Source organism: Haliotis asinina, chromosome 14 (genome assembly GCF_037392515.1).
Source record: "Haliotis asinina isolate JCU_RB_2024 chromosome 14, JCU_Hal_asi_v2, whole genome shotgun sequence".
Taxonomy (NCBI): domain Eukaryota; kingdom Metazoa; phylum Mollusca; class Gastropoda; order Lepetellida; family Haliotidae; genus Haliotis; species Haliotis asinina.
The window spans coordinates 23,610,156-23,637,914 of record NC_090293.1 but is presented as its reverse complement, the minus strand read 5'-3'; the positions used below and the strand labels follow the sequence as shown (position 1 = coordinate 23,637,914).

The window sequence follows — 27,759 nt, the reverse complement described above, 5'->3', positions numbered from 1 at the left end:
ACTCTACCCTAATCCCGTTGCCTTTACCACAACTTGTAGATAACTGGACTCTTCAAACTGCTAATAAAGTGCAAAAACACACTGGATGTTTCTATTGATTGCGTATGGATCAACATTCCTTGCGATGAAAGTGAGTGAGAGAGTGAATTAAGTTGAACGCCGCACTCAGAAATAGACCAGCTATATGGCAGACGTCTGTAAATAATGGCTTCTGGACCAGACAATCCACTGAGCATCGATCTGCAGTTGGGAACCGATGACATGTAGCAATCAAGTCAGCAAGTCTGACCACCCGATCTCGTTAGTCGCCACTTACGACAAGCATGGGTTGCTGAAGACTAGTTCTAACCCAGGTCTTGCGATGAAAGAAGTACAACGTTAGTAAACACCGTTTAATCGGTAATGTAAACAGTTTGTTTGTCCGGATGTAAACAAAAAAGGACAAAAAAGCGTTCATCTTTTTCTGAGGAAAAATACTTCATGAAATATTTCTCCTAATCGAATATTAACATTTCCATTTTCTAAATTTCAATAGAAGAATGAGCTTGTAAAAGTGTTTTAGTTTATAAGCAACAGCAACCAAACTGAGACCAGGTAAATTTCCTGACACTGACTGGGACAGCGTCCACACATCGATCCAACACCTGTTTACCGGCGTGCAAAGAGTTAACGCTGTTGATGCTGTTGAAGGAGGTATCGGCATTCGCTGTGGTGATGATGGCGAGAGTGCTTTACCTGGATTAGTGAGCGTCTTCTACAGTTGTTTTAAAGGTACGGTTGTGTTTTCGTTTTCAAACTGACATCTGTATTCAAATTTTGTGCTCCTTCCCACACAATTGGGATACACATATATATAAGGAAATGTTCACATAAATCGTTCTTAAGGTTTATCGAATATATATCCTGTATGAAGTAACACCGGTTGTAGGCCATGTTTTCCTAAGGATTTATAAACTTCCGCATTGAAGCATTTCGGTTTCGTCTTTCGGACAATATGACAAATGCTGGAAGTTCTCATTTATAAGGTGGGTACAATGCGTGAAGCTATTTCTGGTATTCCCACCGTGATATTGTAGGGATATTGTTAAAACCGGCGTAAAGCTAAACTCACTCACTCACTCACTCTAGTGACAATGAAATAGCAGTGTAATAATAGTTAAACAGTCCAGAGTATATTCAGTGAAATATACAATGATGGTATTTATTCCGAGCTAGGTTTTCCTTTAATAACTGGAGTCCCCGTCGTGATATTGACTGAACATAGCTAAAACCATACTCACTCACTTCATTCCAACTTGACCTATACTCATGAGATCAGTTAAACAGCATCAGCCACATTATTGTATGGCAATTGTCAACTTTCACTTTCTGTTGAGCATTATTCCATCAGCGTCTGCCTTTGGTGTTTATATTTACATTTGACAAGTTTTGGCACAGTCGGGCAGGCACTTTCTGTCACGATTTAAAAGAGCTTCATACTTCCCCGTGTTATAAGTTGTTCGACCAAGGTACTTTTCTCGTACAATCGGGCGCGTGTTCTTTTGTTCGTTTTTTTGCTGTTTCTGTTTCTTTTAATCGCCTTGCATCCTACATCATTTTATTGCCTTCTAGTCCTTAAATTTCCAAACGAGCGCAACACTTAAAACCTTATGATTTTCTGAAAATTCTTAAGCATTGTCTGTGACTGGTGTGTACCCCCTCATGGTTGACGTTAAACTTTAATACTGGAAGCTGTCAGGGCGTTATCGTTAGGTCAAGACATTTAGTTATGCAGGTAACGTATAATTACGACCAAACGTTAAAACACTGATTTCATAGTGTGGGTCGATTGTGCCATTTCTATGAATACCTGTTATTATGAATACATATTTTTAAAAATTCTATAGATTCATCTGATGAGGGAGCAAGAATTAGCTCTAAAACGTCTTATAAAGAGAAATACTAAGTTGTTATCCATACAAAAGTGTCATTTATTCATGTTTGTCCAACATTACTGCAGGTACTTCTCATACATTAAACTACCCATGAAGATCCGGGTTAGATTTGATCTTCATCAACCCATGCTTGTTGTAAGGGGCGATTAATGGGATCTGGTGGTGAGAGTCTCTGACTTGGTTGAGTCATTTCATCGTACAACAGTTGCGTCGATCGATGGTCATGATGTTGATCACTGGATTGCCTGGTCCTCGATTATGTCCAGACAGACACTATAAAGCTGGAATACTGCTGGGTGCGGCATTGAGTAACAAACCAACAAACCAACCATCCTACATTAAGTCCATACGCCCTGATATTTACGGGCATATTACACGCACAGCCTCATATTTGAGCGTTAAAATCACTCACTTACCTACTCACATGATAAGAGGTGAGGGTGGTTTGTACTTTAACATGTTCTTCCATGAGTTCTGGCTCAGGACCCGATCTCCTAGAAACATGCAGCACTTAATATTACGTGTATCACTTCGTTCTCGTTCGCTATAAATGGGAAATAGTTAAACTTTCATAAATTACCAGGCAAACGACAGAACGGGCCTAATGTGAAACAAACAATAACATAATTAAATTGCCATTCGATATTGATGTCGTTTATAGATATATCACAGTTGTGTAGTAGAAGCTACAGAGCTTGGCTGTTTTGTCCTTGCGAAACATTGTTGATTTGTACTGAAGGGAAGGTGACCCCGTCTCGTATTCTCTTGTAGCGAAGCATTGTCTTGTATCGAATTGTTTAGTGACGTCATTCACAAGGTTCGATTTAAGAGATGCTAACCTACCTGCACAGGTGCACACTAAGATAGAAACCAAGTTGCACGAAACAAATTCCAGATGCTCTGCTTTTACTGCGATGTGCAGATAAAAACAATATGCTGAAGTTTAGCTACTGAAACACTGGCATGCACTTGGTGCACGTTAGACTAAGTACTAGGTTGATGTTTGTAGTATGGGGTTGCACCAGTGCAAGTAACAAAGCACTAAGTCGAGCCCTGATTTAGTTCAGGATTTGAGCGCAAAGAAGAAGTCGAAATAGACGTAAGAAATTAAAGTTTCCATTCGAATTATCATGAAAATTATACGACCTTTACTTTATACATTTTATGAATACTAGTATAAATAAGTGGCAATGCCCACGTACGAGCAGAGTGCAACATTGCTTGGTCTGTATAATATTGGAAGGTTGGTGGTTGGTTTTGAGATTAATGTCGAACTCACCGTTATGATGACATTGGGAAATGTTTGTACCCGTTAATCATGTGAGTGACATCAAGAACATCGATCACTAACATGCACAAACCAAGTCAGGGAACCTGATGGTAGTCGGCAGTCGATTTTAACTCAGATTCTCGTGGGAGAGAAAACATGTGGGTATTTTACGCTGGGTGAAGTGTTTACAATAATCATATGTTCTGTGTGACACTGATGAATTTTATCGTCATGAGTGACCTTGGGGTTGAACCGGTCGCCCGTATCCAAGTTTATTTCCCCGTCCATAATGTGTTATGTTTTCAATCTGGTTCCTGTTGTAAGGGTGTTGCTGGGATACTGCCAAGCGGCTGTCGGTACTCTCACGACATGATCACTCATAGCAAGAACTTTTACATGTGTAGATCTTGCTTATTGTCAAAAACCAGTAACCACAACAGAGCCTTGTTGCTCGAGCTTGCGTTCGTCAATAGACCTCGGTTCGAATCCAAATACACGGCCAATGGCCAATGCCGCACCGTTACTCAAAGTGAATACCGTAACATTGTACAAAGCGAATATCGTAACATTGCTGAAACTTGCTCACAGAACCGACACCTCCCTTTTGGCAGCTGAGTGCTCCAGTTATTATCCTCCGAGTTTCATGTCACACTTACCATATATTTGGCATGTGGTATTTGATCGGAATCTCAACTGTCTATGGACCAATTGCAATGCATCGATGACAATATGATTGCTTTACACGGACAACCAGTCACACTAATCGCCATAGTAGTATTACAAATAAAACACGAAAACCATTGCTGTAAGTCTTCTTGAACAACTTTAAATGTTTCATGAGCTTGACGACGCCTCTTTGTTAGCATGTTAAATAAAACATAGAACGTTACTTTGTGCGTCTCTGTATGTACTGTTTATCATATTTTGTTGGTGGAATCGTTGACACTCCGTTGAAACAGTGTTCCACAGGGGATGCCAATAGTCATAGTTGTTGCGACGTTGTATTAATTGATGCTTTGTACGACACACTCTAAGTCAGTGCACTGTTATTGGACTCCCAGATCAGGACTGTTGTTTGGATACTGCTTTGTTACATACATTGTTTAACACCGACGGTGACTGCCGTACGAGTATACCATATTGTCTTGGGATTGTTCTGAATGGCGTTCGCTTGATGAATTTAAGTCTACTGTTAGATGGTTGTATGATAGCTGATATATCTCCGCGCCACTGAATGTATTAATGGATGTATGCATAAAATATACGACAAATACGACAAGTAACATTGACTAGATTTCTATAATATTGGTACCTAGGTTCAACACAGTCGATTATGGCCACCATTATAAAGTAATAAAACACAGTTACACTTTGATGATTCTTAACGTATTAAGCTGCCTGCTAAGATTATAAGACCGTTCTCATGAACGACTCACTGGATTTTTTCATAGGCTTTCAATACTTCCCTTGAATGTTTTTCATTGCGTAATTTCTTTATTACTATTTTGCCTATTTTATACACTAAGACATTCACGTAAAGGTCAAAGTAAGTTTGAAAGTATGTTTGAAAAACTACTGAGCAGGATATCAAGAGAGGTTGACTGGTCATGTTTTTGTTGACATTTAACTTCATCTTAAACTACTATCTTCTATTTCATTACATTTTATTTTTGATTTGATAACTTGAGGTGGAGGATTATGTCACCTTATTGACAACGCTCGTTGTATCTAGGAATGTGTTCCTAAAACTTACGGGCCGTCCCAAGAGCCGGATGTCCTGATTAACAAGGTTTCTCTATTCAGGTATGGTTTTATTTACAGACTGCGGCTGACGATGTGAGGGAGCGACTATGGAGATACTGGTTTGGTTATTCGGCATTCTAGCGTACTGCTCAGGTTAGTAGTGTGTCTATGGTTTTATTAGACGTCAGCAGAAATTTACCCCTCTCCCATCCGAACAAAAGAGAAAAAAAAACAAAAAACAAAAAAAAAAAAAAAAAACAACAACAAAAAACAACTAAAAGAAACAAACAAAAAACAAACAAACAAAAAAAAACCCCCCGGAAACGAAGCAAAACAAAACAAAAAAAACAACTAAACGAAATTAACATCATCAACAAGAACAACAACAAATACAAGAAAACCTCAAAAACACTAATTGAAACAAATGACACAAACAACAAGAAAAAAAACACAAAAAAGGAAAAAAAAAGCATATCTCAGTTGGACAATCAGTTGTCTCTCTGCAGCCTACACATACTTACTATTCCTTTGAGTAAAGGTAGCTTAATTATTACCCATGTCGTCAACGTATATAGATTGCTGGATACTAATCTCTTATGTCACTTGTGTGTCGAATCTCGTTGACCGTAACGGCTTGATCTGACATTCTAACGATTTGATTAGATACCACTGACCTACCTCTCAGTTAGGTTACGTTGTGACAGAATAACTTTGTAAATTTGTAACAGACACGTGAAAGCATTCATTCTATAAATTTTGTTTCATCAAATAAGGTAGAGGAGACATCTCACATGAACTTGGCGATATTCAGAAAACACCCAAAAATTTAGAGCCACTCTCATTTAACTCAAAAGTTAAATTAGGCTAATACGTCAAGTGACGGTCGATTGTTTGTCGTTTATGAGCTTATAGTTAGTTATTATTATATCATTAGAACCATTTGTTTCTTGTAAGCTTGTGTTTGCTGTTAATAAAATTGTAAAAAAGTTTCCACATGTTTGTCTTCCTTATCAAGTGAAACAGATAGGAGATATAGTATTCCCAGAAATTATTGAGAATCATGTTGCGTCATGTAACTCATTACGTTTATTAACGTCTGGCGTTTTACTTACATAAACATGTTAAAACATCATCCTTTTACAGTCTCAGTCTTGTTTTAGTACTTTGTTAGACCTCCTCGCTCAGCAATGCATGCCTGAATACGCCTAGGCACACTACCCATCAAAGTTTGTAGGTAATCGTGTGACAGGGTATCCCAATATTGGACCACCTCGGCCTTCATATCTTCAATATTTCTCAGTCCCTTTTGGTTTATTCTGTCCTTCATGACTCCCCACACATTCTCAATTGGGTATAGGTCTGGGCTGTAACTGGGCCAGTCTAAAACTTGAACATTTTCGCCCGACAACCACTGTTTGTGTAGCGCGCAGTGTGTTTTGGGTCATTATCATGCTGGAAAATCCAATCATCTTCATACAATGTTTGTGCTGTCGGAAGAAGGTGACCATTTAGAATGTCAACGTATCTTTCTTTTGTCAAGTTTCCCGTGAAAACACACAATGGCGTCATTCCGCGAGCCGATATGCCACCCCACATGTGAAACTTCGGGCTATGTTTTGGTCGCTGGTAGATAGGTTTGACAGTATCTTTGGTCCAAATTTTCACACAATTAGGGAACAGCCAAACAGAACTTTCATCCGAAAAGAAAACATTATCCGAATCTTGATTTTCATGAGCCCGACACCTTTTTCCTTTTGTGCATCTTTCATCAACGGCGAGGGAATTCCACGTTTTTTCACCCAATTAAGTCTCCGTAATTCCTGCCTAACTGTTTCATTGCATACCTGAGGACTACCTCTGCTAATCATTTCACTTCTGATGTTCTCAACACTTTTCAATTTGCCCATTCTCACAATCTGCCCAAGTCTTCGGCGATCCACAACACTGAATTTCCTAGGCCGACCTGCCACTGCTTTGTGCTCTATCCCGGTTCCTGTTTGAATATTCTTCAAAGTTCTGTATACTGTAGACAGAGGAATACCATGTCTACAAGCTAACACTTTAGCATCAGCCTCACCCCTTTCAAAATCATTTAGAATGAGCTTTCTTTTCTCTCTTGCTGTAAATTCTGCCATGTCAACACAGGAAGCCGTCTGCTCAGACAAGGGAGATAACTCTTGAGCTGCCTTCTAAGCCTTCAAGAGTTGTCTCCCTTATTTAGTATGCTTAGTGCATAGTGAAAGCCCTTTTTCCAATCTTAGCATCATTAGAAAAAAAAAACAAAGATTTTCTCAATAATTTCTGGGAACACTGTATATTCAACTGCACAATCGTCAATGATATAAGGATATATTTTCCTGCAATCTGAGAAAGCAAACACGGCCAAACTTATTACCATACGTTTGCGACTGATACCCTAGTATGTATTTAGGGTTACAATTGGGCATTGTTAGGTGACCAGGAGGGTTGAATGGTCAGGCTCGGTGAATTAGTTCATTGTGAGTAATCGTATCTTGGACATTTACTCGCTATGATTTAAACACACTGAACAGCAAAATAAACGCAGCTCTGACTTTTTGTCAAAATGTCAAATAGAAGACACAAATGTGAACACCAACTTTTATGGAATTTCATTTTTTCGAAAATTGCTTTCCAGTGAATTAGTTCATTGTGAGTAATCGTATCTTGGACATTTACTCGCTATGATTTAAACACACTGAACAGCAAAATAAACGCAGCTCTGACTTTTTGTCAAAATGTCAAATAGAAGACACAAATGTGAACACCAACTTTTATGGAATTTCATTTTTTCGAAAATTGCTTTCCAGTTAGTATATTATTGTGGTCAAGGTTCCATTACTCACATACAACCTGTGGATACCTCATTGAGGTTGTTGCACGAAAATCTAAACAGACATTGAACGCGACAAAATCTTCTTGCTACAAGTATCAAATGGCCTTAACGTGGCTCAAATTTCGTGACGGCTACTATATTGACCAACAAACGTAGACACCCAAACGTTCCATGTTTATAATGTTTATTGAATGGAAACGTAAACATGCTTAAAGGTCAATATGGTGTTACCATCGGTCTGCTAGCTAGGAGGTGTCAGGAAGAACTATGCAGTCTTGATCTTCACAACAGGATCGCTCTCAAATATGTAAAATGTTGCGTCCTATATCGGTGCCAGGATCCTCTGACCACTGAGTCTAAACCCAGTCCCAACGGGATCACGAGCAGCACTATATGTACTTTGCATATGCATATGGTTTATTACCAGTGCCTCGTGTGTTTTGATAAGACAATAATCTTAAAACATATTTTCTTCATGGATGTTATTATTTAATATGTATGCCACAGAGATCAAACCATCTTGTCAACTGTTAGACATGATATAAGTCGGAGACTTCCATTTACTTAATTGCATGTCTGGCTTTCACTTGACTTACAACTGTGACAATAATTCACGGTGCTGATGCTTGAAGAAGGATGTAGGGGTTCAAAGGAAGGTAAATGTTTGCTTTATTGATAATTTATTTTGGACATGTAACCATAGTAACATAGCCGGTTGCCTCGTCTAAATATGGATTTCTAGACCTGACTGTCTGTTCTGGCGGCACCGGGTATGTATTCGCAAGGGTCCTACGTAACTTCACTTTATTAACGCACACTTCAAAGAGCCTTTGTTCACAGCTTTGTGTATTTGCATGATGTGCCATCCATATCAATGAAAGAAAGCAAAAGCAAAGAGAAACTGAATGGTCCATATGGAATTTGAAAAAAATAGTAATAACGCACAAACCACTATGGAAGCACCTGACGATTAATAAAGATTATACATTGTCTAGACCTGTGTAGTCAAGAAAGCACGTTTAGCTAGGATTGGCAAGTTTAAAACAGGGATCAGCGGTGGAAATAATATACAGAAAGTTGTCTCAACGTCGGAAAATAACGACATTTGTAAGATGTTATCGTTAACATATTAAAATTTTAATATTTTCGTTCGAGGTCCGGGTTCGAATCTCAACATTGCCGCTTGCCGCGATACTGTTGGGTTACTGATGGAACATAGTCGTTCATGTGAATGGCAATACCACCTGGGAACAGAAATGAGAAGCTTCTCTCATCATAGCGACTGATTTGCGTGTCATAACACCCCGTTCTTGTGTGGTTGTATCGCACAATGGCCGATGCATACTTTGTTGGTGGTCCTTATAATTAATTTCTTATAATTATCTTTGAACATGGAATGGTATAACGTGTGGCGGGTACAGCAACGGCAGTAAACTTGGACTAAGTACTGTGTGTCCCCGTCCACCCAGGTGTGAATATGTACCTCGAAATAAAAGAATAGGGATGTTACATTAACTTGCAGCGCCTGGTGGCTGCAAGAGTTGTATGGTCCCCAGGGAGTTGAGATTGATATTACGATGTGCCGCTGAGATTGACTTCCAGTGATCGTGGACAAAAGCGCTTTTGAACTTCTGTGCTGGATTTTGTTGCTATACAAATATCAGTATAAAAACATTGACAGATTTCGTGACGTTAACAGTTTGGCTTGACTATTTGGTTTCTATTGGTCATGTCATGTGAATGTGTGGAAGCTTCGAGTTCCAGTGCCGTTTAGTTATGAAAGAAACAGTAGTATTACCTACACCAGTCTGCACTTACACCTGTCAAACCAGTGGTTGACAGCATGAACAAAGACGAATACCACGATGACAGATATGAAATGAGCCTTACACTAAAATCAGCCGATCATCCCATTAGCTGACACAAGAGATACGTTGTCCTGAAACCCAGACCAGAAGGTGGTCATGTATTGTCTTGGACGTTACACGTCGATTTGGTCAATAGACATAGCCGATTCTAGTTATAGGATAAGTGCTTATACTGACATTAATGACTTCGCCAATTAACTAAGTAACGCGAAATGCTGCTTTCATCGCACAATCGATAGGTGACAGAGAACAAATATTGCGACCTTAATAACCATATTCCTATGTACGTAGGCCAGCAGAACCAGGTACAATGTCTTCACAACCAGTTGTATGGCGATCCCGGACGTAACATTAAGGTAAAGTTGGCTGTGCAGGAAAAGTGATGCCAGTGTCTGTAAATATCCATTGCTTAGACATAGCTAATTCCTATGTTTTAATCCTTTAAACTGAGCTGTTTTCCTATCGACACAGGAGAGTTCATTGAAGATAAAAGCACAATATCCTTTCCATACACGAGTAAGAGATATCTAAATAAGAAACTACAATGGAAGATCTCACAATGGCATCTGTCCAATCCTGCAAATTGACAACACCGACACAAAATCTCAGTCCCATCCGCGGCTCGTACATTCATCAGCAGCTCTACAATCCGGCACACTGTCTAAACCAGATTATGTCTTCAGTCCCAGTGAGTGCCGGTTTTGACAGCTTCCACTGTAGATGAAGATTATGTGTTTGCGAATCACTATCAAATAGTGATGGTACCAGGGGTTCGAAAGTGGGTGAGACTATCCTGCTTCAGCCGTGCCTGCGGTCATAAACTCATGCAAGGGCAAGGCAATTGATCATCCGAACCTGAATAAGTTAAAATGTAGAGGTGCATCGGACGTAATCTTTGTCACTGATGCTTAACAATTAGAAACTTTCCTCAATATGTCAATCAAAAGCGTTTCGAAAACTTTAAGGAATTTGGCAAATATATCTCTAACGTTAATGAGAAACAGGCTGGAGGTAGAAATCTCACCATTTGAAATTGAAGTCACCTCTCCGGACATCACCCTTGTTGAGAATATTGTGGTAATCGTTTTTCGTAAATCCGAATACATTAAGATGTTATGTATTAAATTGTTTTCATGTGGATAAACTTATTATTACGAAAGATAACAGGTCATTGATATACAAATACACCTGAAGTTAAAAATGTGATGAGATTCCTCACGTTTGTCCATTTTCAGGAGGCCACATGATTATACCTACTTCATGCACTTAACACATCTGAACAATCTGTTAATCTGTTCAAATGGCCACATATATAATGGCTATATAACTGGGACGCTTGTTACTGTCCACAAGAGAAGATTTTATTATTATATTGGTAACCCTTGTGTGAAGTTTTTAACTTGACTCTCAACATTCGTGCTGTATCAACCCTATTCATCAAATGACAGCTATATATACCATCGTCACGCCCATGCAGGGGCCTCCAGCACCCATTAACTCCTTGCAAATTATACTGAACAACAAATGAAACGCAATTTTCGAAAAAAAATATCCAGAAGTATTCGTTCATGGTTAAGAAAACACTTGACAAAAAGCCAGTTGCGTTTCGCTTGCTGTTGAGTGTACTAAAAGCAAAACAGGCGAAATACATTAGTATCAGCCAGTGACAAGCAACTCAAATAGAGTTATGTCATAATACACAATGAAACTTCTCGCTTCACCTCTTGTGTATATAAAACACTTCAGTTTTACTTTTCCACCCTCTTTTGCATAATCGTTTGAAAAACCACGTCAATCAAAAGGACAGCGTTACATCTGACATTAGATACTAGTAGACAACAACTGCATCAAGGCTATGATGGGAAAACGTCACTTTATCTTACGTCACACATAAATGTCGTTTCTGATTGGCTGAACGCTCTTCTATTATTTTCAACGCACCCCACTTACAACCGAGGTACATTGCAATGTACCCCGCTGCCAGTGGCAACTCATTCGGTACTTCGAGAAAGTATTTCTTTATCTCGAAAAACGTTGAATCACGCACGGTGCACATGTGCTTTTCGTGTAGTCTGTTCAGTTAGAGATAACTCTAAATCTGTTTTTCTTGTGTCTTGTGCAAAACTTAGCGATGACTCGTATTCCATTAAATAATTTTTGATAAACCGTTCAAATGTAGTCCCTCCCGGTGAATGTTAAGACGTGGAATTACACTGCTGCGACAATACCTGCTGGAAAAACAGCAAGATGCATGCTTCAAAGTTAACACGTAGGTGCTCGGTAAGATAAGTACCTTGTGCTCTGGCTCCGCGGGGCCCATGGATTGATGTACATGAGCCCATGCCCCTCTCGTGACCAGTGAGCAACTTCTATTTATAAGCTTCCGTATTACTTTATCATGGTGAACATAATGATGAAGCGCAATTGCAACCGTTTCTTTACACTCAAGCAAAACTCCAATATATCCTACTATAGAGGCCAGACCTTTATATCATAACAAGCCGTGGTTCTCAATACGCGCCGGGGAAACCCATGATGGAAACCTAGAACCAATGTCCCTCACTGACGGTGTGTTTGACAATGAAAATAAGAATACGACCTTTATTTAGAAACCAAGTAATGAAGTCCTTATTTCCGCTATTTCCCACTGCGGCATTGAACAACAAACACAATATGTAACGTACCGGTACATATCTATGTTGTATGGCTGAAGCCAGTTAATGTTCGCACACTGGTTGCAGCAATGCATTTTGAATAAATTTCCATTTCGTTTTATGAGATTATTTGAGTATAAGTGAGTATAAAACTAGCACAAAAGCACCGAGGCGTACTCGAGTGAGTGCGTGAGTTTTTTCGCCGCATTTAGCAATATTTAAGCAAAACCAGGGCAGGGACACTAGTATATGAACTTGAAATATTGTACCCATGTGAGGAATCGAACCCGCCCTTTTGTCGTGACGGGCGAACGCTTTAACCGCTGGACTGGACTACCCCAACGACCAGATGTCTTTGAAAATATTGGTCGGTCACGTAAGTGAGAGGTCACATGAAAAGACAAAGGACTGCGTACACAGTATATGTGTAGCTGGTTGCTTGTTGTTTGACATGGAACTATCGTTCCATCCATTCGACAGATGGGGCCCTACAAACCACTTACATCAAAACCTATACATTTGGGATGCAATAACATGCATCCGACATTTTGGTCACATACCCCCTCTTGTGGACGAGCATGGATTTACTAGAGAGTTCTAACCCGGATCTGTATGTGTCGTTAATGGGTTCGTAGTAGTTGCATCTTATGTACATTACAAGTACCGGGAAAGCTGATATGTGTCCTTGAGTCCCACGAGCCGCAGACGATTATTTTGTGAAACCTTGAGCAAGCTACATTGTCCGCGTCTTTCAGCAGTACTTCCCGAATGTTTTTTGAGGGAATGTCCCAACCTGTGAATTTGTATCCCATGCTGTCCCATTGAAAATTCCGAAACTTCAACTGCTGGCAATTCCTTTCTCAGTCAGAATTGAGTGTGTGGACACAGTTTTGCGAACACCTGATGTCACACATTTTCATGTATCTTTTGGTAGAATGTTGTTACTGTCCACGAGAGAAGATTTTATTATTATACTGGTTACCGTTGTGTGAAGTTTTTAACTGTACTCTCAACATTCGTGCTGTATCAACCCTATTCACCCAATGACAGCTATGCGTACAGGATTTGACTGTAACAACCTCTGGAATCCGTTTATAAAGTTACTTTCCGGTGTTCATATTTACTCACACCCTCCTTCCCATTCTTTCATGGTATTTATGTATAATATAACAGTGTCACGCGGTCTGTTGTAATACTTTTGCAGTAGATATACATTACGTGATGCTGTACATGTTTAATAACTCCTTTCATAATGCTGTGTCTTGCAGTATCTGTAAATCCACATATACTGCTTGTCAAGTAGTAGATGAGCCACGAATTACCCCAATGTGCAAATATGGGAATGCCCTCCAGAATATTCCATTTGAAACAAGAGGAAAACAGGTTGTCGTCTAAATATTGAAAAGTTCCTCGTGCGAATCGTGTCGTGGTGGTGTTTTGCCTAACTAAATCGCTCTACGAGACACGTGATAAACAGCGGCGGTATTGATTTCACGCCTCGGTCAGCGTGTATCTCACGTGCTTAATCGGCAATCTACCTGTAGCAACCAAGTGCATTCGTCCAGATTACTTGCCCCGCCTGCTTGTCACAAACGCGTTCACTGCGCTGGCTCATCGAATACTTGTCAAGTAGCAGGTCGTCATGGGTTCTTCACATACCTGAATACCCCAGTCAATCTACAATTAATCAATCCTTATTTCTTTTATATGTATACATACCGGACAAAAATTGTTAAAGATATTTGCAAATTTTGAAATCTTGAATAATGATCTATTTATTCATTGACACACTGATAAAATAGCAATCATAAAAATACCAATATCACTAACTTATTTTTTCCAGTATAAATGCACTGCTAGATTTGGTTAACTTTCTGGATGCACATCTGACATTAAAGATGTACAGCAGAATTCACATGGTATTTCTCTGGCATAGATATGGAAATATGTTAGTCAGTTCATGTATGTGTTGTATCCAGACAACGATACACCTCAGAAGGTTTGCGCTGGGGTTACACTGTTACTACGATCGATCAGTTGTGCTCTACCGATTTACAAGTTACTCTGTCATGACATGTACGCATCCAACCAGAATACTTTCTGATACTTGAATATTCTTTGTGTTAGTGTTGCAAGCCGGTGCTGTAGCCAAATTAGGAATTCGACTTTTTCCAATTTAGTGACTTTATAATGAACGCCGATATAGACAACATATTCAAGTCAATTTGCTTTTTTTACATCTTTACCCAAAAATCTATAAGCAAGCAATGTGCATTCAATATTACATAATACATAATACATCCAATATTCAACTGTAATATCCAGCAGCTCTCATATTCATCGATTGGTCGTGGAGTTATGTTTACTATGAAGCTTCATCACATGCGACCAAATCTCTTTGCATATCTAAGTAATGGATTTATTCTTCCTTTATTCCGAAAACTAAAATTAAAATTAAACGCTATTTTATCACAAAAGGAAAGTCAAAAAGGAAGTTTTAGGGAGAACAATGAACGTACGCTCGCGTGCTTCTGAGGGGTCACACATGCAAGGACCACGTAAGACAATGTACGGTGGATCTATACAGTTAAAAGTAAAGAACATTGACCGAGGACATTTTGAACTTTAGGAAAATGTTTGACACAGATCAATCCATGTTTAACCCCAACATGTGGAGGAATGGTTGCCGACGACAGAACATGTAGAAGGAGAAACGCTGAACAAAATCGAGACGTTACACTCAGTGTGTCGCTAAAACGCATCCTACATGCAATAGCTAGAGCTTCATCAAACTGTGATCACCAAGCTGAAGCATATGACTATAGGCTTTAAAACGCCACATCAACGGTACTCCACATGTATTGCTTTAAGTCTATAGACTTTTATTCTATAAAATAATGCCAAGAATGACAAAAAGCTCAAGGACACAACGCCATCGACCAGACGGGCTTCGCAGCATGAGGTGGCTGTGTAGTTTGGCGTGTCCATATACACCATTGCAAACCAATGGACCAAATACAGCAACACTGGGACTATTAAAGTCAGTCTCAGGTCTGGTCAACCTTGAGTTAACACCGCCGCCGACGATCGATACATTCGGTTGAGACATCTTCATTCATGCACATCGACCGCAACATCCACAACAACCCAAGGCCGAATCTCCGACCACACACCGTGCAATCGACTGCGGGAAGGCTGACCTTTTGCCAGAAGACCAGGTCAACGTAACGTCTTGACATATTACTGGTTACAAGGTCTACAATTGTACGGACAACGAGTGAAATGGTCGCGAGCAAGACGGAGGACACTTTTGCTCTGTGATGAGTCACGGTTTCTTCTCAGACGTGCAAATGACCGTTCACGTGTATACAGGCGTCGCAACGAACATTACGCCGGTAACTGTGTACAGCAGGGCAGGTCTACATCGTAATGACCGCACGTCTCTTGTGCACTTGGCAGGTTCATTGAAGGGGGTTCGGTATAGAGACGAGATTTTGTAACGTCATCTCGCTCCCTTCCTTAACGTCAAGGGTGGATCTTTCCAGCATGACAACATTCGAACTCACGTTGCACCTGTTAGAGACGGGTTCCTCCAGCAATACAATGTTCAGGTGTTACCGCGGTCGTTTCGATCAACAGCTTTGTCCCTCATTGTGGGATACTACTGATCGGCGCCTACGCCAGCGACATCCTCGACCTCGAATACTACGCAAAATGCACGTAGAACTTCAGCAAGAGTATCACAACATTCCTCAAAACATCTCCTTTTTTTCTATGGACCGCCGCCGCTAAGGCTTTATCAATGCTCACGAGATCACACCAGATACTGATATTTCATTCTGACTGGTTGACTTTAAAAACCCTGGAAGGGTTTTACCAAACGATCTCTGGATAATCATGTTTTGAAAATTTGTAAATAATTTAAACTTACTGTAATTCAGCATTGATGTCAAATTTGAATCAGATATATACGCTCAGTAAAGAAACTCCAAAACAACATGTCAAGCTTGGATTTTTTAAGAGATGTCAAGTTTGCATTTTTTAAGAGTATATTTACATCACTGTTTTAGCTTGTGTTGAGATACATTCGGTGTAAATACAAATTAATAGGAGATACTGGATATAAGGAAGAGGCTTCCTAAATCAGCTTCATAACATGTAATTGTACAGAAAGCAGTGTTTTGCATAGGCTCTTTTGATGCAGCGTCCATAGTATCGAATACAGTAGTGTCGCCAAAATCTTAATACGTTGTCGTTGTCGTTTTCATTTTTCTAGAGACAAATGCCTATCCATCTGTTCGGTCTGTATTTTACCTACACACGACCCCTCGGACGTGGAACGAAGCCAAGCTGATATGTGAAGCCCAAACGGCCGAGCTGTTCCGAGTGAAAAATGGGAACACTATTAACGAACTGAAGTTTGTAGATGGAATGACTGAATGGAATGGAAACTTCAGTAAACTGTGAGTATGTTTTATCTTTATCAATAATGGAGTTAGATCAAGTCTGGATAAGATAATTCCGTGAGGCACGTTACTGCCTTTCTTCCCATTGCACAGCAAAGACAATAACGATGTTTTTATCGTGAGAAAACTAGATATAATTATTCAAGATGGAAAATGTTCATACTCGTTCTAACAACAGTTTACACATGAAAAGTATGTGGTCGTTATAAGTTTAAAGGAATTTAGAATATCTTTATCTCAGTTTCGATGAGGATATCAAGATAAAGTGCTTTATGAAAAGGTATTTGATGTTGGTGAGAACCACTTCTACTGAATGTGCGGCAGTAATGATGTTGAAGGCAAATTTCGAATATTCATTTGTACAGGGGGCGATGGGAAGGCCTAGTGGTTAACGCGCTCGCCCGTCAGGCCTACGTCCCGGGTTCGATATCCCACAGTGGTACAATGAAACCCATTTCTGGTGTCCACCCCCGCGATATTGCTGGAATATTGCTTAAAGTGACGTAAAGGCATTCTCATTCACTCATTTGAACATGTTATGAAGGGCCAGCGTCCTCCCGGAGAGCAGATGGTCACGACCGGGTCATACTTATAGACGTTAAACTATGGTACTGGTTGTTCCCTGCCAGGCCCTCGGCATTAATGGGTACAACAAGGACTGGTCGGCTGGGAATCAACATAATGTGTCTGGGTGGGGTATTCATGCTTAACTGCCGCATGGTATCTCAGTGAGCTAGCATTATAAAACCAGTTCAAGTCTAGACTAGTACAAGCAGCCACACATACACACGCATGCACATCGTCATAGGAACGACACATTTTTAAGTGCGACGTTAAACCCCATTTCCCAACACATATGAAGGTCTACACTACTGTAAGAAGGCATATCCCATCTAATTATGCGCCCTGTCCATCAGTGAACACATTCTCGAAACTATTCTCAACAGAAACTGCCCGGTTCTACAGATGTTGCTAGGTTTATTCACCATGTAATGGCAAACTGCAAACTTGCCTGTACCTCCCTCCCACGCTATCGTCATATTTCTACTACGGGGCTCGGCCTACTGTGATATACAGATGCCACTGAGAAACATGGTGGTGAACAAAACTGTCAGCAACGTCACGATACGATTACACGCTCACCGAGACGTACCACCCGCTTCATTTAATCATCGGCTTTTCTGACCCGGAATCCACACCGTGGCTTAGGACAATGTCGGATCCTACACCCTAATATATACATCTAAACGTTAATTAAGCACAACCCTTTTTTTTAGAAAAGTTCAACATTGAAATCATTCAATTTCCTGTCTGCCTCAATGGAAAAGAGGAATGATTTTGCTGAAGGGATGTCTTGCACTACCACTGCACAAATAACGAAGGCGGTGATTATCTTTGATACCAATTTATTGGAGTTATGTGACACAGCTGTTTAGGACCAGGCATCTTAGTTGATACACACAGCGTGGCTGGCTGAGTCAGGAAGGCAGAGAGAGACAAGGCAGTGCGGTTGGACTGTACATTCCTGAGCCCTGATCTAGACCGCACATGCTATATAAAACATGCACGTGTGTTGCGGGTATTCCCTTTAGGCACTAATATACAATGGAATTTGGTCAAGGTTGTCACATACATCACTGCTATCTACTATTGTTTAAGAAATGTATGTATGTATTGGATTTATTCAGGCAGAAAGCTGACATTCCGTACATTTTCAAAACATTATAATAAGAAGAATCTGTTCATTTTCAAATCGCTTTAAGAGGTCTTTGTAGAGATTTTCCTGTAATTCAGTATATATGCACATTGAGTGTGTTATCTAATTCTACCAATACAGTCATGCAGTCATATTCAAGCAGGGTATTTGGCCTCAAAATTATAAGGAATTTGGACTCACTGTTTTGAAACTGATAAATCCATCCACTGCAGTTAATAGCACATTTTCGGCACAGTAATTCCATTTTGAGTACAAATTCCAACGAAAATAACACTTAAACTTGCTCCATATAGAATACACAAAATGCAGCTTCAAACCTTCTCGGAAGGGCTACTAGAATGTTCAACAACCAGCGTACTCTGTCTGCCACACTGTATGAATGAAACCTATGTTTGTGATAGATTCATGTGAAAACAAACCCTGCTTGAATAAACTGTGTTAATTTCATCTGAAAGATGGTAATTGAGGCTTTACGACAGCGTAAACAGTTTTCTGTAGAAAACCCAGATAAGATAATTGTGACACTTCAACTAAACATACTTTTCAGTTTTACAGGATTCCAGACTGGGTTTGTTTACTGTGACCTCCCTTGTCAAGATTTCTACAGACAGTCATTAATCTTCATTTATGGTTTGCCACAAAGTAAAGTGTTTAGATAACACAAATTATGTTAATACAAACAATGTTAGAGTGGAGAAATAGTGTGAGTTAAGCTTCAGATGGAAAGGGTTGCTAACATGGCCGCCATCTGTAAATGATGATGCCAGCCATAGCAACAGTTAGTACACGCATGCGCAAGCCATGACTCATTACTCTCCTCGCTCTCAGCAGAAGGCAGACTAAAGAGCCTGCCTGGGCCAGATATAAACAGCTGTGGTGAATAAGCTTCAAAACGACCATTTCATGAAGTCTGAAAAGTATCAGTGTCCAGTCCATACTGGTATCTGCAATGTCAAACGTTCAACTTGGATATGCGTGTTGTCATCAGGGCTATCTCTGGGAAGTGTTTAGTCAGTATCGGGAGTGGCCACCTATCATACGAATCACATTTTCAACACGCCTTCTCATGCTTGAAATGAGACGCCTGGTGCTAATCATTGGGAGTCTCTGTGCTCCTCGTGAAGAGCCTCTTGCAGTTCATCCACATTCTGCACAGGAGGATCTCTGGCTCTCAACTGGCGCCCAAGATAATCCCATAAATGTTCTATGGGAATAAGATCCGGACTTTTTGCTGGCCATGAAATATTGTCAATAGCATTGATCCTCATTTGATCAACTACTGCTCTGGCACGATGGGACCTGGCGTTATCATCAATGAATAGGGGACGACAGACAAGTGTGTGATTGTGAAAATGGGGTATTACGGCACCATTCAAGATGTAACGTTGGCCGTTAAACGTTCTCTGTATTGTGATTAGGTCCAGCTTGCAGTCGTAGGACACATAACCCCACACCATCACTGAGCTACCACGAAAGGGGACCGTTGGTTCAGTCATTTCCGGGTTATAAGCTTCATTGCGGCGGCGCCAGACTCGCCAGTGACGTGCAGAAGGTAACGCCAGTACCTGAGATTGTGGTTTTGTCTTAACCTGCACAATTCGTGGACAGCGTGACGCCCACACGCCACAGACTACGGAGGTCTTCAGCATGGGTCATTGGATGGCGTCTGGCTAAGGGAATTAAGGCCCTCTCGTCACGAGAACTGGTTTTTCTTGGACGTCCAGGTCTGGGTCGGTCTTTGACGTCTCCAATTTCCACGGCTAACAATGGTATGACTGAGATAGAAAATTTATACCAATTTGACGACATGCTAAACCGGTGCCATGCATGCCAGTGATTCTCCATCGTAAGATATTGGATAGCCTTCGTCTCGGCATGTCGTTTTGGAACAATGCTATACGATCTGTTGCATCAGCGTTCCAATTTCAGCTCCCAAGTATCCCACAACAACACTGTGTTTTCAGTCGAAAGACCCCGTGCATGTACGTCTTCTGTATTTTATTTCTGCGATACGTGAGATGCACAGACAATATAGAATACTGTGAAATTTCATTGTCCTTACTTGACACTTATTCAGAATAGATACTTTTGAATTTGGTGGTGCTTAATTAACGTTTACCTGTATATATCGTCATTAACATTTCCGATATTTCTAGCGATACAAATAAGAGTGAGTGAGTGAGTTACTATTTATCGTCACTTCGGCAATATTTCAGCCACATTGTAGAACAATTAATAATTATACTGAAGATCAATAAATAAACTAAAACCCCGTTGAGGATGAACAGCAAAACCACTACTATACCACAGCTATCCATTTAAAACTAATAATTAAGTCTAAAGTTTTTTAACCAGAATTAACAAGACAATGTAAAATATGCTATAGATTAACAGCAACTGAAGGTAGGTCACCATATTAGGGAGCATGGGTAATTTGCTACGTGCATGGCCCCAAGCTGGATTTACACCATCCCTTTAGCTGTTAGCAATTTTGACAAATCTAGCCGGACATTAACAAAAGCCCACATATTCTACGATTAAAAAGTAGAGAGTTTAAATTTACTTTGAACGTTTCGGGACTTACGTGCCCTCTCAGGAGGACATACAACTAAGAAACATGTTGCAGCGCTTCTTAGAGCACCTGATCAATGTTATAATCTGAATTACGATCATGCAGAGGTGTTCTTGAGGAACGATCAATAACTGATTGTATATGGAATTATTGTTGAATAGTATACAGATGTAGCTCGCTACATCGGTCTGTTATACTGTGCGATAGGCTTTAATTCCGCTATATATAACATTCCTGTTATACCACGTTGTCTCTGTCCAGTGTGGTAGGGACCAATCACACAAGCCTCATGGGAGCCCGGCTTTAGTGAAAATCACAAGTATGGTGGCGGCACACCAGTGACCATATTCTATGCAAACCGGGATTCGAACCAATATATCGTGTGAACTGGGTTAAATGTCGCTATTAATGGGCGAGGAAACGAGGATGCAGCACTCAGGGGTTCATGTTCGTGAATAAGAAGATACATAAACTGATTCGAACCCACAATCATCGGTGTCTGGTGTGTCTAAGGGACGCAACTCTTCAAGCTAATTTCGATGACTGAGACGTTTGAGGTAACGGTGCCAGCCGTCAATCGTAAGGTAGAAATACAGACTCGTAGACATTAATATGAGATCAACGTAGACGTTTATGGTTCTGACCCCACTTATACAAAGATGTCTTAGCATAAGGGTGATCGTAACACCCATACTCTAACATTAACCCTAAGATAGTTTGTACCCTGACAAAGGGTTATAAAAAGTTAAGTTTCGTATTTGGACTAACCACAAGCTTAAATCACACCAGTTTCGTACTTGGGCCAACCACAAGCTTCTCTCGCTTAGATAAGCCACGCCAAAGACCACTGAAAAGAAGTACCAAAAGGGTTGCCATTAGCATAATATCATAGTTTCTCGAAGACATATCTGAGCCGCTATGTTTCTCTCAAATTGTAGGATGAACCAGGATATGATGTGGCTGGCCATGTATGAGACCCAGGACGCTGCCAACCAGTTTCTCAATCACGGCTGCATCAAGCCCGCCGAGACATTCAGTTGGCCATGGGCAACTGGGCAGCCTAATGACCCGACCAACCACGAGCTGTGTGTCGCCATGGACTCTAGCTATAAGTGGAGTTTACAAACCTGCAACCAGTCCTACTACTTCATTTGTCAGCGACACGATGGTAAGTTTTTTATCCAACTGATATCGTAAAGGACATGATCCTTTCCTTGCCTATATGTAAATCATTTCCATCGAACGTTGAGTATATAATGGTATACATATACAGTGGAAGCTGTCAAATCCGGCATCTGTCCAATTCGGCACGTTGTCAACAATGGCATATAATCTCAGTCCCATGCGTGGCTTATACATGTATCATCCGCTCAACATCCGACACATTGTCTTAACTGGATTATTTCATCAGCCCTAGTGAGTGCCGGTTTAGACAGCTTCCACTGTATAGTCAAGAAATGAAAGGGTGAGAATATCCTGCTCCACAGGTGGCATCCTTTATTAATAAATGCAAGGACAGCTGGACCAATGGCTCTACTTTAGTCCATTATAACTACATCATACGCATTTGCCCATGAAGATTTGTGTTGAATTGGGTACTGGAGAAAATGATAAGCGTGTCCTGCCCCAACGGACGCATTAGTTTTAAACACATGCAGGGATAAGTCTATCGTGTCCCTAAAACAGGAACATTAATTTTGATATTCGGTCGAAATTGTGTGCATTTTAAATAAAAGATCCAACTCCCGTTCAAATTTCACACCATATGCCTTGATGCAGTTCAATTACTTTGATCGTTTGAGAGCCGCGTGCACACTTCAAAACCTGAAAGTATGGCTCCATCCCCCGCGTTCGATACAAATACCGATTCTAAAGTGCTGGTCACACATATACATTTATATACGGACGACAATGGTAACTATCGAGCGGTCAGAGTTCCTCAGTTGATATACTCTGACGACCCGGACTTGCAGTAAAAGCCTCTTGTCTTTTTTCCGATTCTCAGGGGAACGGATAGTGCTTTCTACAATTGCAACGATCTAATAAATGGAAGGATGAATAAAGCGGATGGCAAATAACAGTAAACCTAAGATACCAGCATGCCATTTTTAAATCAATGGTGCCTGGGTTGTTGGATGGAGATACAAATATATTCCTAATAAACTCAAAGGGCTGAAGTTAGCTGCGCGTTCTGTTGGCTCGCCAGAAACACTTCATTGTGGAATCGAATCTTGGTTTCCCCATTTGTTTAAACGATTGGCAGCAGCAGAAATGTGAATATGGTTTCATCAAACTGATGATGTCTGAAACCTTCATCATGTCATCCTTCATCCCACAGTAATAGTTTTAGGACAATTTAAGATTTGAATATTTACCGTGTTTCCATAATTCAAATGCTTCTACGTTCAAATACATTTTATGTGCACATGAAGACATTCATGTATTTATGGCACCCGCATACAGGAAAAGAGCAAAATACAAATATGTCAACAATGTAACGAACTGAAAAATATATGTAAATATGCATACATTTTTCAGAGCTTGTGGCCTACATATCGAATAAGGGACTTGACATGATTAGACTCACAAGACGGGTTGTAAGCGGCGTTATAACTAACTCAATCTCGCGTGAATGAGAATTAAGCATGCATTTCACGTTTTTATGCCAACAACGTTTATCACTTATCCTGAGAAATGGTTGCATGAAATATGCATGAGCAGTGGAACCATTGCCACTTTTTAAGGTCTTAATAATATACTACCCCCATGAACATGGAACTATAATGCCTGGCCATCAGGTACCACTGAAGATACGGGTGAGAAATGATCATCAGTAACACATGCTTGTCGTATGAGGCAACTAACGTGAAGAGGTGGTCAGGCTTGCTGACTTGGTTGACACATGCCATCATATCCCAGTTGCTTAGATCGATATTCATGCCGTTAATCATTGGATTGTCAGTTCCAGATTCGATTATTTACAGCCAACGGTGATATAGCTGGGACATTGCCGAGAGTGGTGTAAAATTAAACTCACTCCATTTCAAGTCTAGAACTAGAAGATATATTTTTCAATAATTCATAATTTGTTTCAGCTGGGGAAAATGCATAAACCTGTTCTTTCAATTTAAAACCACAGCAGAGGAACATTTAAAAGAAACCAATTTGTTTTACGTTTGTCTTTTAGGAGAGTGTTGGTTTGATCCTAGAGACAACACTATAGCTACAGCTCAGACAATAACCATTGAAGACGTTGTGGTTGACAGCGAGGCTGATTGCGCGACTTCCTGTCGTAACGGGTGGATCAATGACACGGAATGCTGGGGCTTTTCTTACCGGGCCTCCGACAACACGTGCAGGGTTCACTACCACACTGAGTCGGCTATCTTCATCAGTAACACTCCCAATGTCTTTGAACACAACGCAAACTGGACGTTCTATGCGAAGATATGCGTTGGGGGTGAGTTCTCTAGTTTGCCAGTTAGATTTGTATCAGTCTGTTTTAAGGCTGAAAATAATTCTTGATTCAGTTTCTGTGATATTGCGCCTAACGGTACTGAATACACAAATTTTGAACGTGGCTGAAAAAGAATGAATGAATGAAATATAATTCTGTGTTTAAGTTATTGACATGTTTACTTTCAACATGTCCACAGATACCATCATATAGCCAAAATATTTGGTCAAATCCAATTTACAAATACATTTTGTCGTTCAGTATGTGTCCATCTGTGTCTGTTTTGGCTGGATCCATCGAGTAATGATCGTATATCATATACAGCGATTCGAACTCATTAATATTGGTTTTGGGATGCCAATGTGGTCCGCCATCCATGCGAACTCATATCGTGAAGATAATATACATTTTGTACTATGACCATCCATGAACATGTTCGCCATATATTGCTGTCTTAATTGTATCTTCTTATATTCATTATATTACCTTGTCCATTCACCCAAGGTGGTATGATCGCCTGTTGTTAATGTGTTGGTCCAGGTTTAGTATCCCTGTGAGTGGAGTAACTTAAACATTGCTACCATCGGTGTAAGATCTCACTCACTCCCATGGCGTTTAGTAATTAATAGCTAATTCAATGGACTCAGCGCTTTAGGTACATAATGCTTTCGTTGAATGGGATGCTTGTTTAGAATTTCTTTTAAGAAAATAAATCTTCATAATTTCAAGGGGTATACCCTGCATGGTTCAGTTACTAAAGTTTCTAAACAAAAATACATTTACCATGATTCAGGTTTGTTAAGAAATGTGAACGTCAACTACATCGACAATGACATTGAGCCCCGGGTCCGCAACTGCACCGATCTCGTCGCTACAGATGAAGGTAAGTAGAAGCAGATTGGTGGACTACACAAAGGCCAGTGTTCCGTTGTTCAAAACAACCTTAGGTAAGTGCACAAAACAACCTTAGGGCAGTCTTAACTCGGACTCCAACCTTAGCCGTAACCTTAACTAAGGCTGAACTCTTCAGCGCGGGAGTAATGACAGCGTACCTAGTTACCACGTGATTTCAGCGTGACCAGTTGACTCGATCTGTCTCTGTACACTCTCTGCTTTCTCTAATTTCTCTCAGTCTTGTATAAAATAAAAACAGCCGCCATATTCCCTTCCCAACTCTAGAGACGCTAAGGATAATTAGTTATGAACCTTAACTTAACGTTAACCTTAGTTTAGGTTGTTTTGTGCAACGGGAAGCTAGCCTTAGTAAAGGCTAAGGTTGTAATTTTAGCGATGAGGCTGACCTTAAGAGATAAGGTTGTTTTGAGCAAAGGAGCACAGGTCTCTACCACAGTTAAATCATAAATGCAGACCAACAGAATACATTGTATCCAAATAAAGTCGATAGAGGGAGATAGAGCTGTACGTCGAACTGGGGCACCACAGTCTATTTTCACTTGCCCAAAATTCAGAGTTAAACTTTAAAGTTATTGACGGTTAGTGGTTGCCTTAATGCTGTGAGGGAGGTAAAATTAATCTCTGATATTTGTTTGATAGTAGAGAGGGCAGTTCCTGAAATGCGGAAACACATAACCCGCTCTTTTTGGTTGGAAGTAACACACATTTGATCTTAGTGAGTTTTATACCGCTTTAGCAGTTTACATTGACCTTCGGCGTAACGAGCGAACGTTTTAACCACAAGGCTGCACCACATCCTACATTTGATCTGAACATCTGATGTAGGATGGTATAACGCAAATAGTACACAGCAATCACGGTTAAAATAGTCAGGCATTACAGGGAAAATTGGAGAAGGTCAAAGTCATGAGCTGAATATCAGCTGAAACAAGCGGGGTTATAGAGTCTTCGTGTACAGTGATCATAATGTTACATATGGACGTCATAGCCATATGAGTTCCATATGAGTGTCTAACAGTCTATGAAAAGAAAAAGATTGTCTTCACGTTTGAACCTTTGCTCTTCAGCGTTAGACGACGCCATGTGCTACTGTGAATGCAGCGACCCTCCGCCAATGTGGGAACCCACTATCTCCTCACTGTCCTTGAAACAGAAGATCGAACAGATAGTCGCCGCACTCACTATCGACAGCAAGAACACTTCCGCCGCACAACGGAAGTTGATTAGTGTGATGGACGTGCGCCCAAGTGCGCAGAGCATTGGCTATATTGGAGTGGTGTTCCTGTCCATTGTGTTCGGAAGCATAATCATTCTCGACCTAAACGTACTGGTGTCACACACTAACAATCTTCTCAAAAGTCTCAAACGCACGGGTTCTTCGGACGCTTAGCGTAGGAAATGTTTCTGATTTCGGAAATATTTCAACCCAAATGATCATAATACGATCTCCATTTTTTTAGGAAAAAGGGTAAAAAGGGTAAACTATACAATATTTATTTTACATTATAAGACATTATGAAAATGAAGGGATTGTATATAAACGAAATCGAATTTAGTTTTTCAGCCACATAAGTGTCAGTTTCCTTCCAGTCTTTGCGCATATTACGCAAATGGCATTTCATCCCCACGCACGCGTGTACAACTGTTGTATATATAAGCATTTAATCTTTGAATGCCGGTGTGTTCAACTGAAGAATATTTTCGTTTTGACTTCAAAATGATGTTGTCATGAAATGTGCTATATGATGCTTGAAAGCAAATCCTTCCGTTTATTTTGTCTGGATTATGTACACTGTTTCAGCAAAGGCGAGGCTGATTTTTTCATATCTCCAGCTAATAAGTCCTCTAATCTGAGGGCACCTTCTGTACACGCACATAACTCCGGTCTACAACAAAGGCTTAGTGATTATCTAATCGCACATGAATAATTTCTAACTAGTTTAATGTTCGCATTACTACTGATAATCTTCATTATTACCAGACGTTTCTGGGCCAGTATGTTTGTAACGTGGTATGTTCTTAACCACTTGTTATCAAACTGAAGAACATATTGATTGTTGCCTTTTGTAACGGTGATGATTTTTTGAAAATGTGAAATTAAGCTGCAATCTTGTTCGCTTGTTGGACATATTTTTTGGACCAATAAACTTTTTAAAACTGCTGCATTTATGCCATTCATGTATCCTGATACCAGGATGATGCATGCCTGGATATGATTTAAAAGGGATAGAAATCACAGCTAAAAGAAGAGCAGGTTGAATGTTTGTTTTCGTTGCCGCATTATCACGGCGGGGAACACAAAAAATGAA

General features: G+C 40.2%; 1 protein-coding gene across 1 annotated transcript; it reads left to right on the top strand.

Annotated features, from left to right (window-relative positions):
* The first annotated feature begins 668 nt into the window (after positions 1-668).
* Positions 669-27,615, top strand: LOC137261392 (uncharacterized). Its single transcript, XM_067799137.1, has 7 exons — positions 669-771; positions 5,026-5,100; positions 16,600-16,786; positions 22,017-22,246; positions 24,266-24,538; positions 25,329-25,418; positions 26,518-27,615. Exons 2-7 carry the CDS (start codon positions 5,055-5,057, stop codon positions 26,838-26,840), a joined length of 1,149 nt encoding a protein of 382 aa, XP_067655238.1. The 5' UTR covers positions 669-771; positions 5,026-5,054; the 3' UTR covers positions 26,841-27,615.
* The last annotated feature ends 144 nt before the right edge of the window (positions 27,616-27,759 follow it).

Coding starts and splice junctions, on each gene's coding strand:
- LOC137261392 (XM_067799137.1), top strand. CDS start 5,055: ATGGAGATACTGGTTTGGTTATTCGGCATTCTAGCGTACTGCTCAG. Junction 5,101..16,599: donor CATTCTAGCGTACTGCTCAG/GTTAGTAGTGTG, acceptor TCATTTTTCTAG/AGACAAATGCCTATCCATCT. Junction 16,787..22,016: donor AATGGAAACTTCAGTAAACT/GTGAGTATGTTT, acceptor CTCAAATTGTAG/GATGAACCAGGATATGATGT.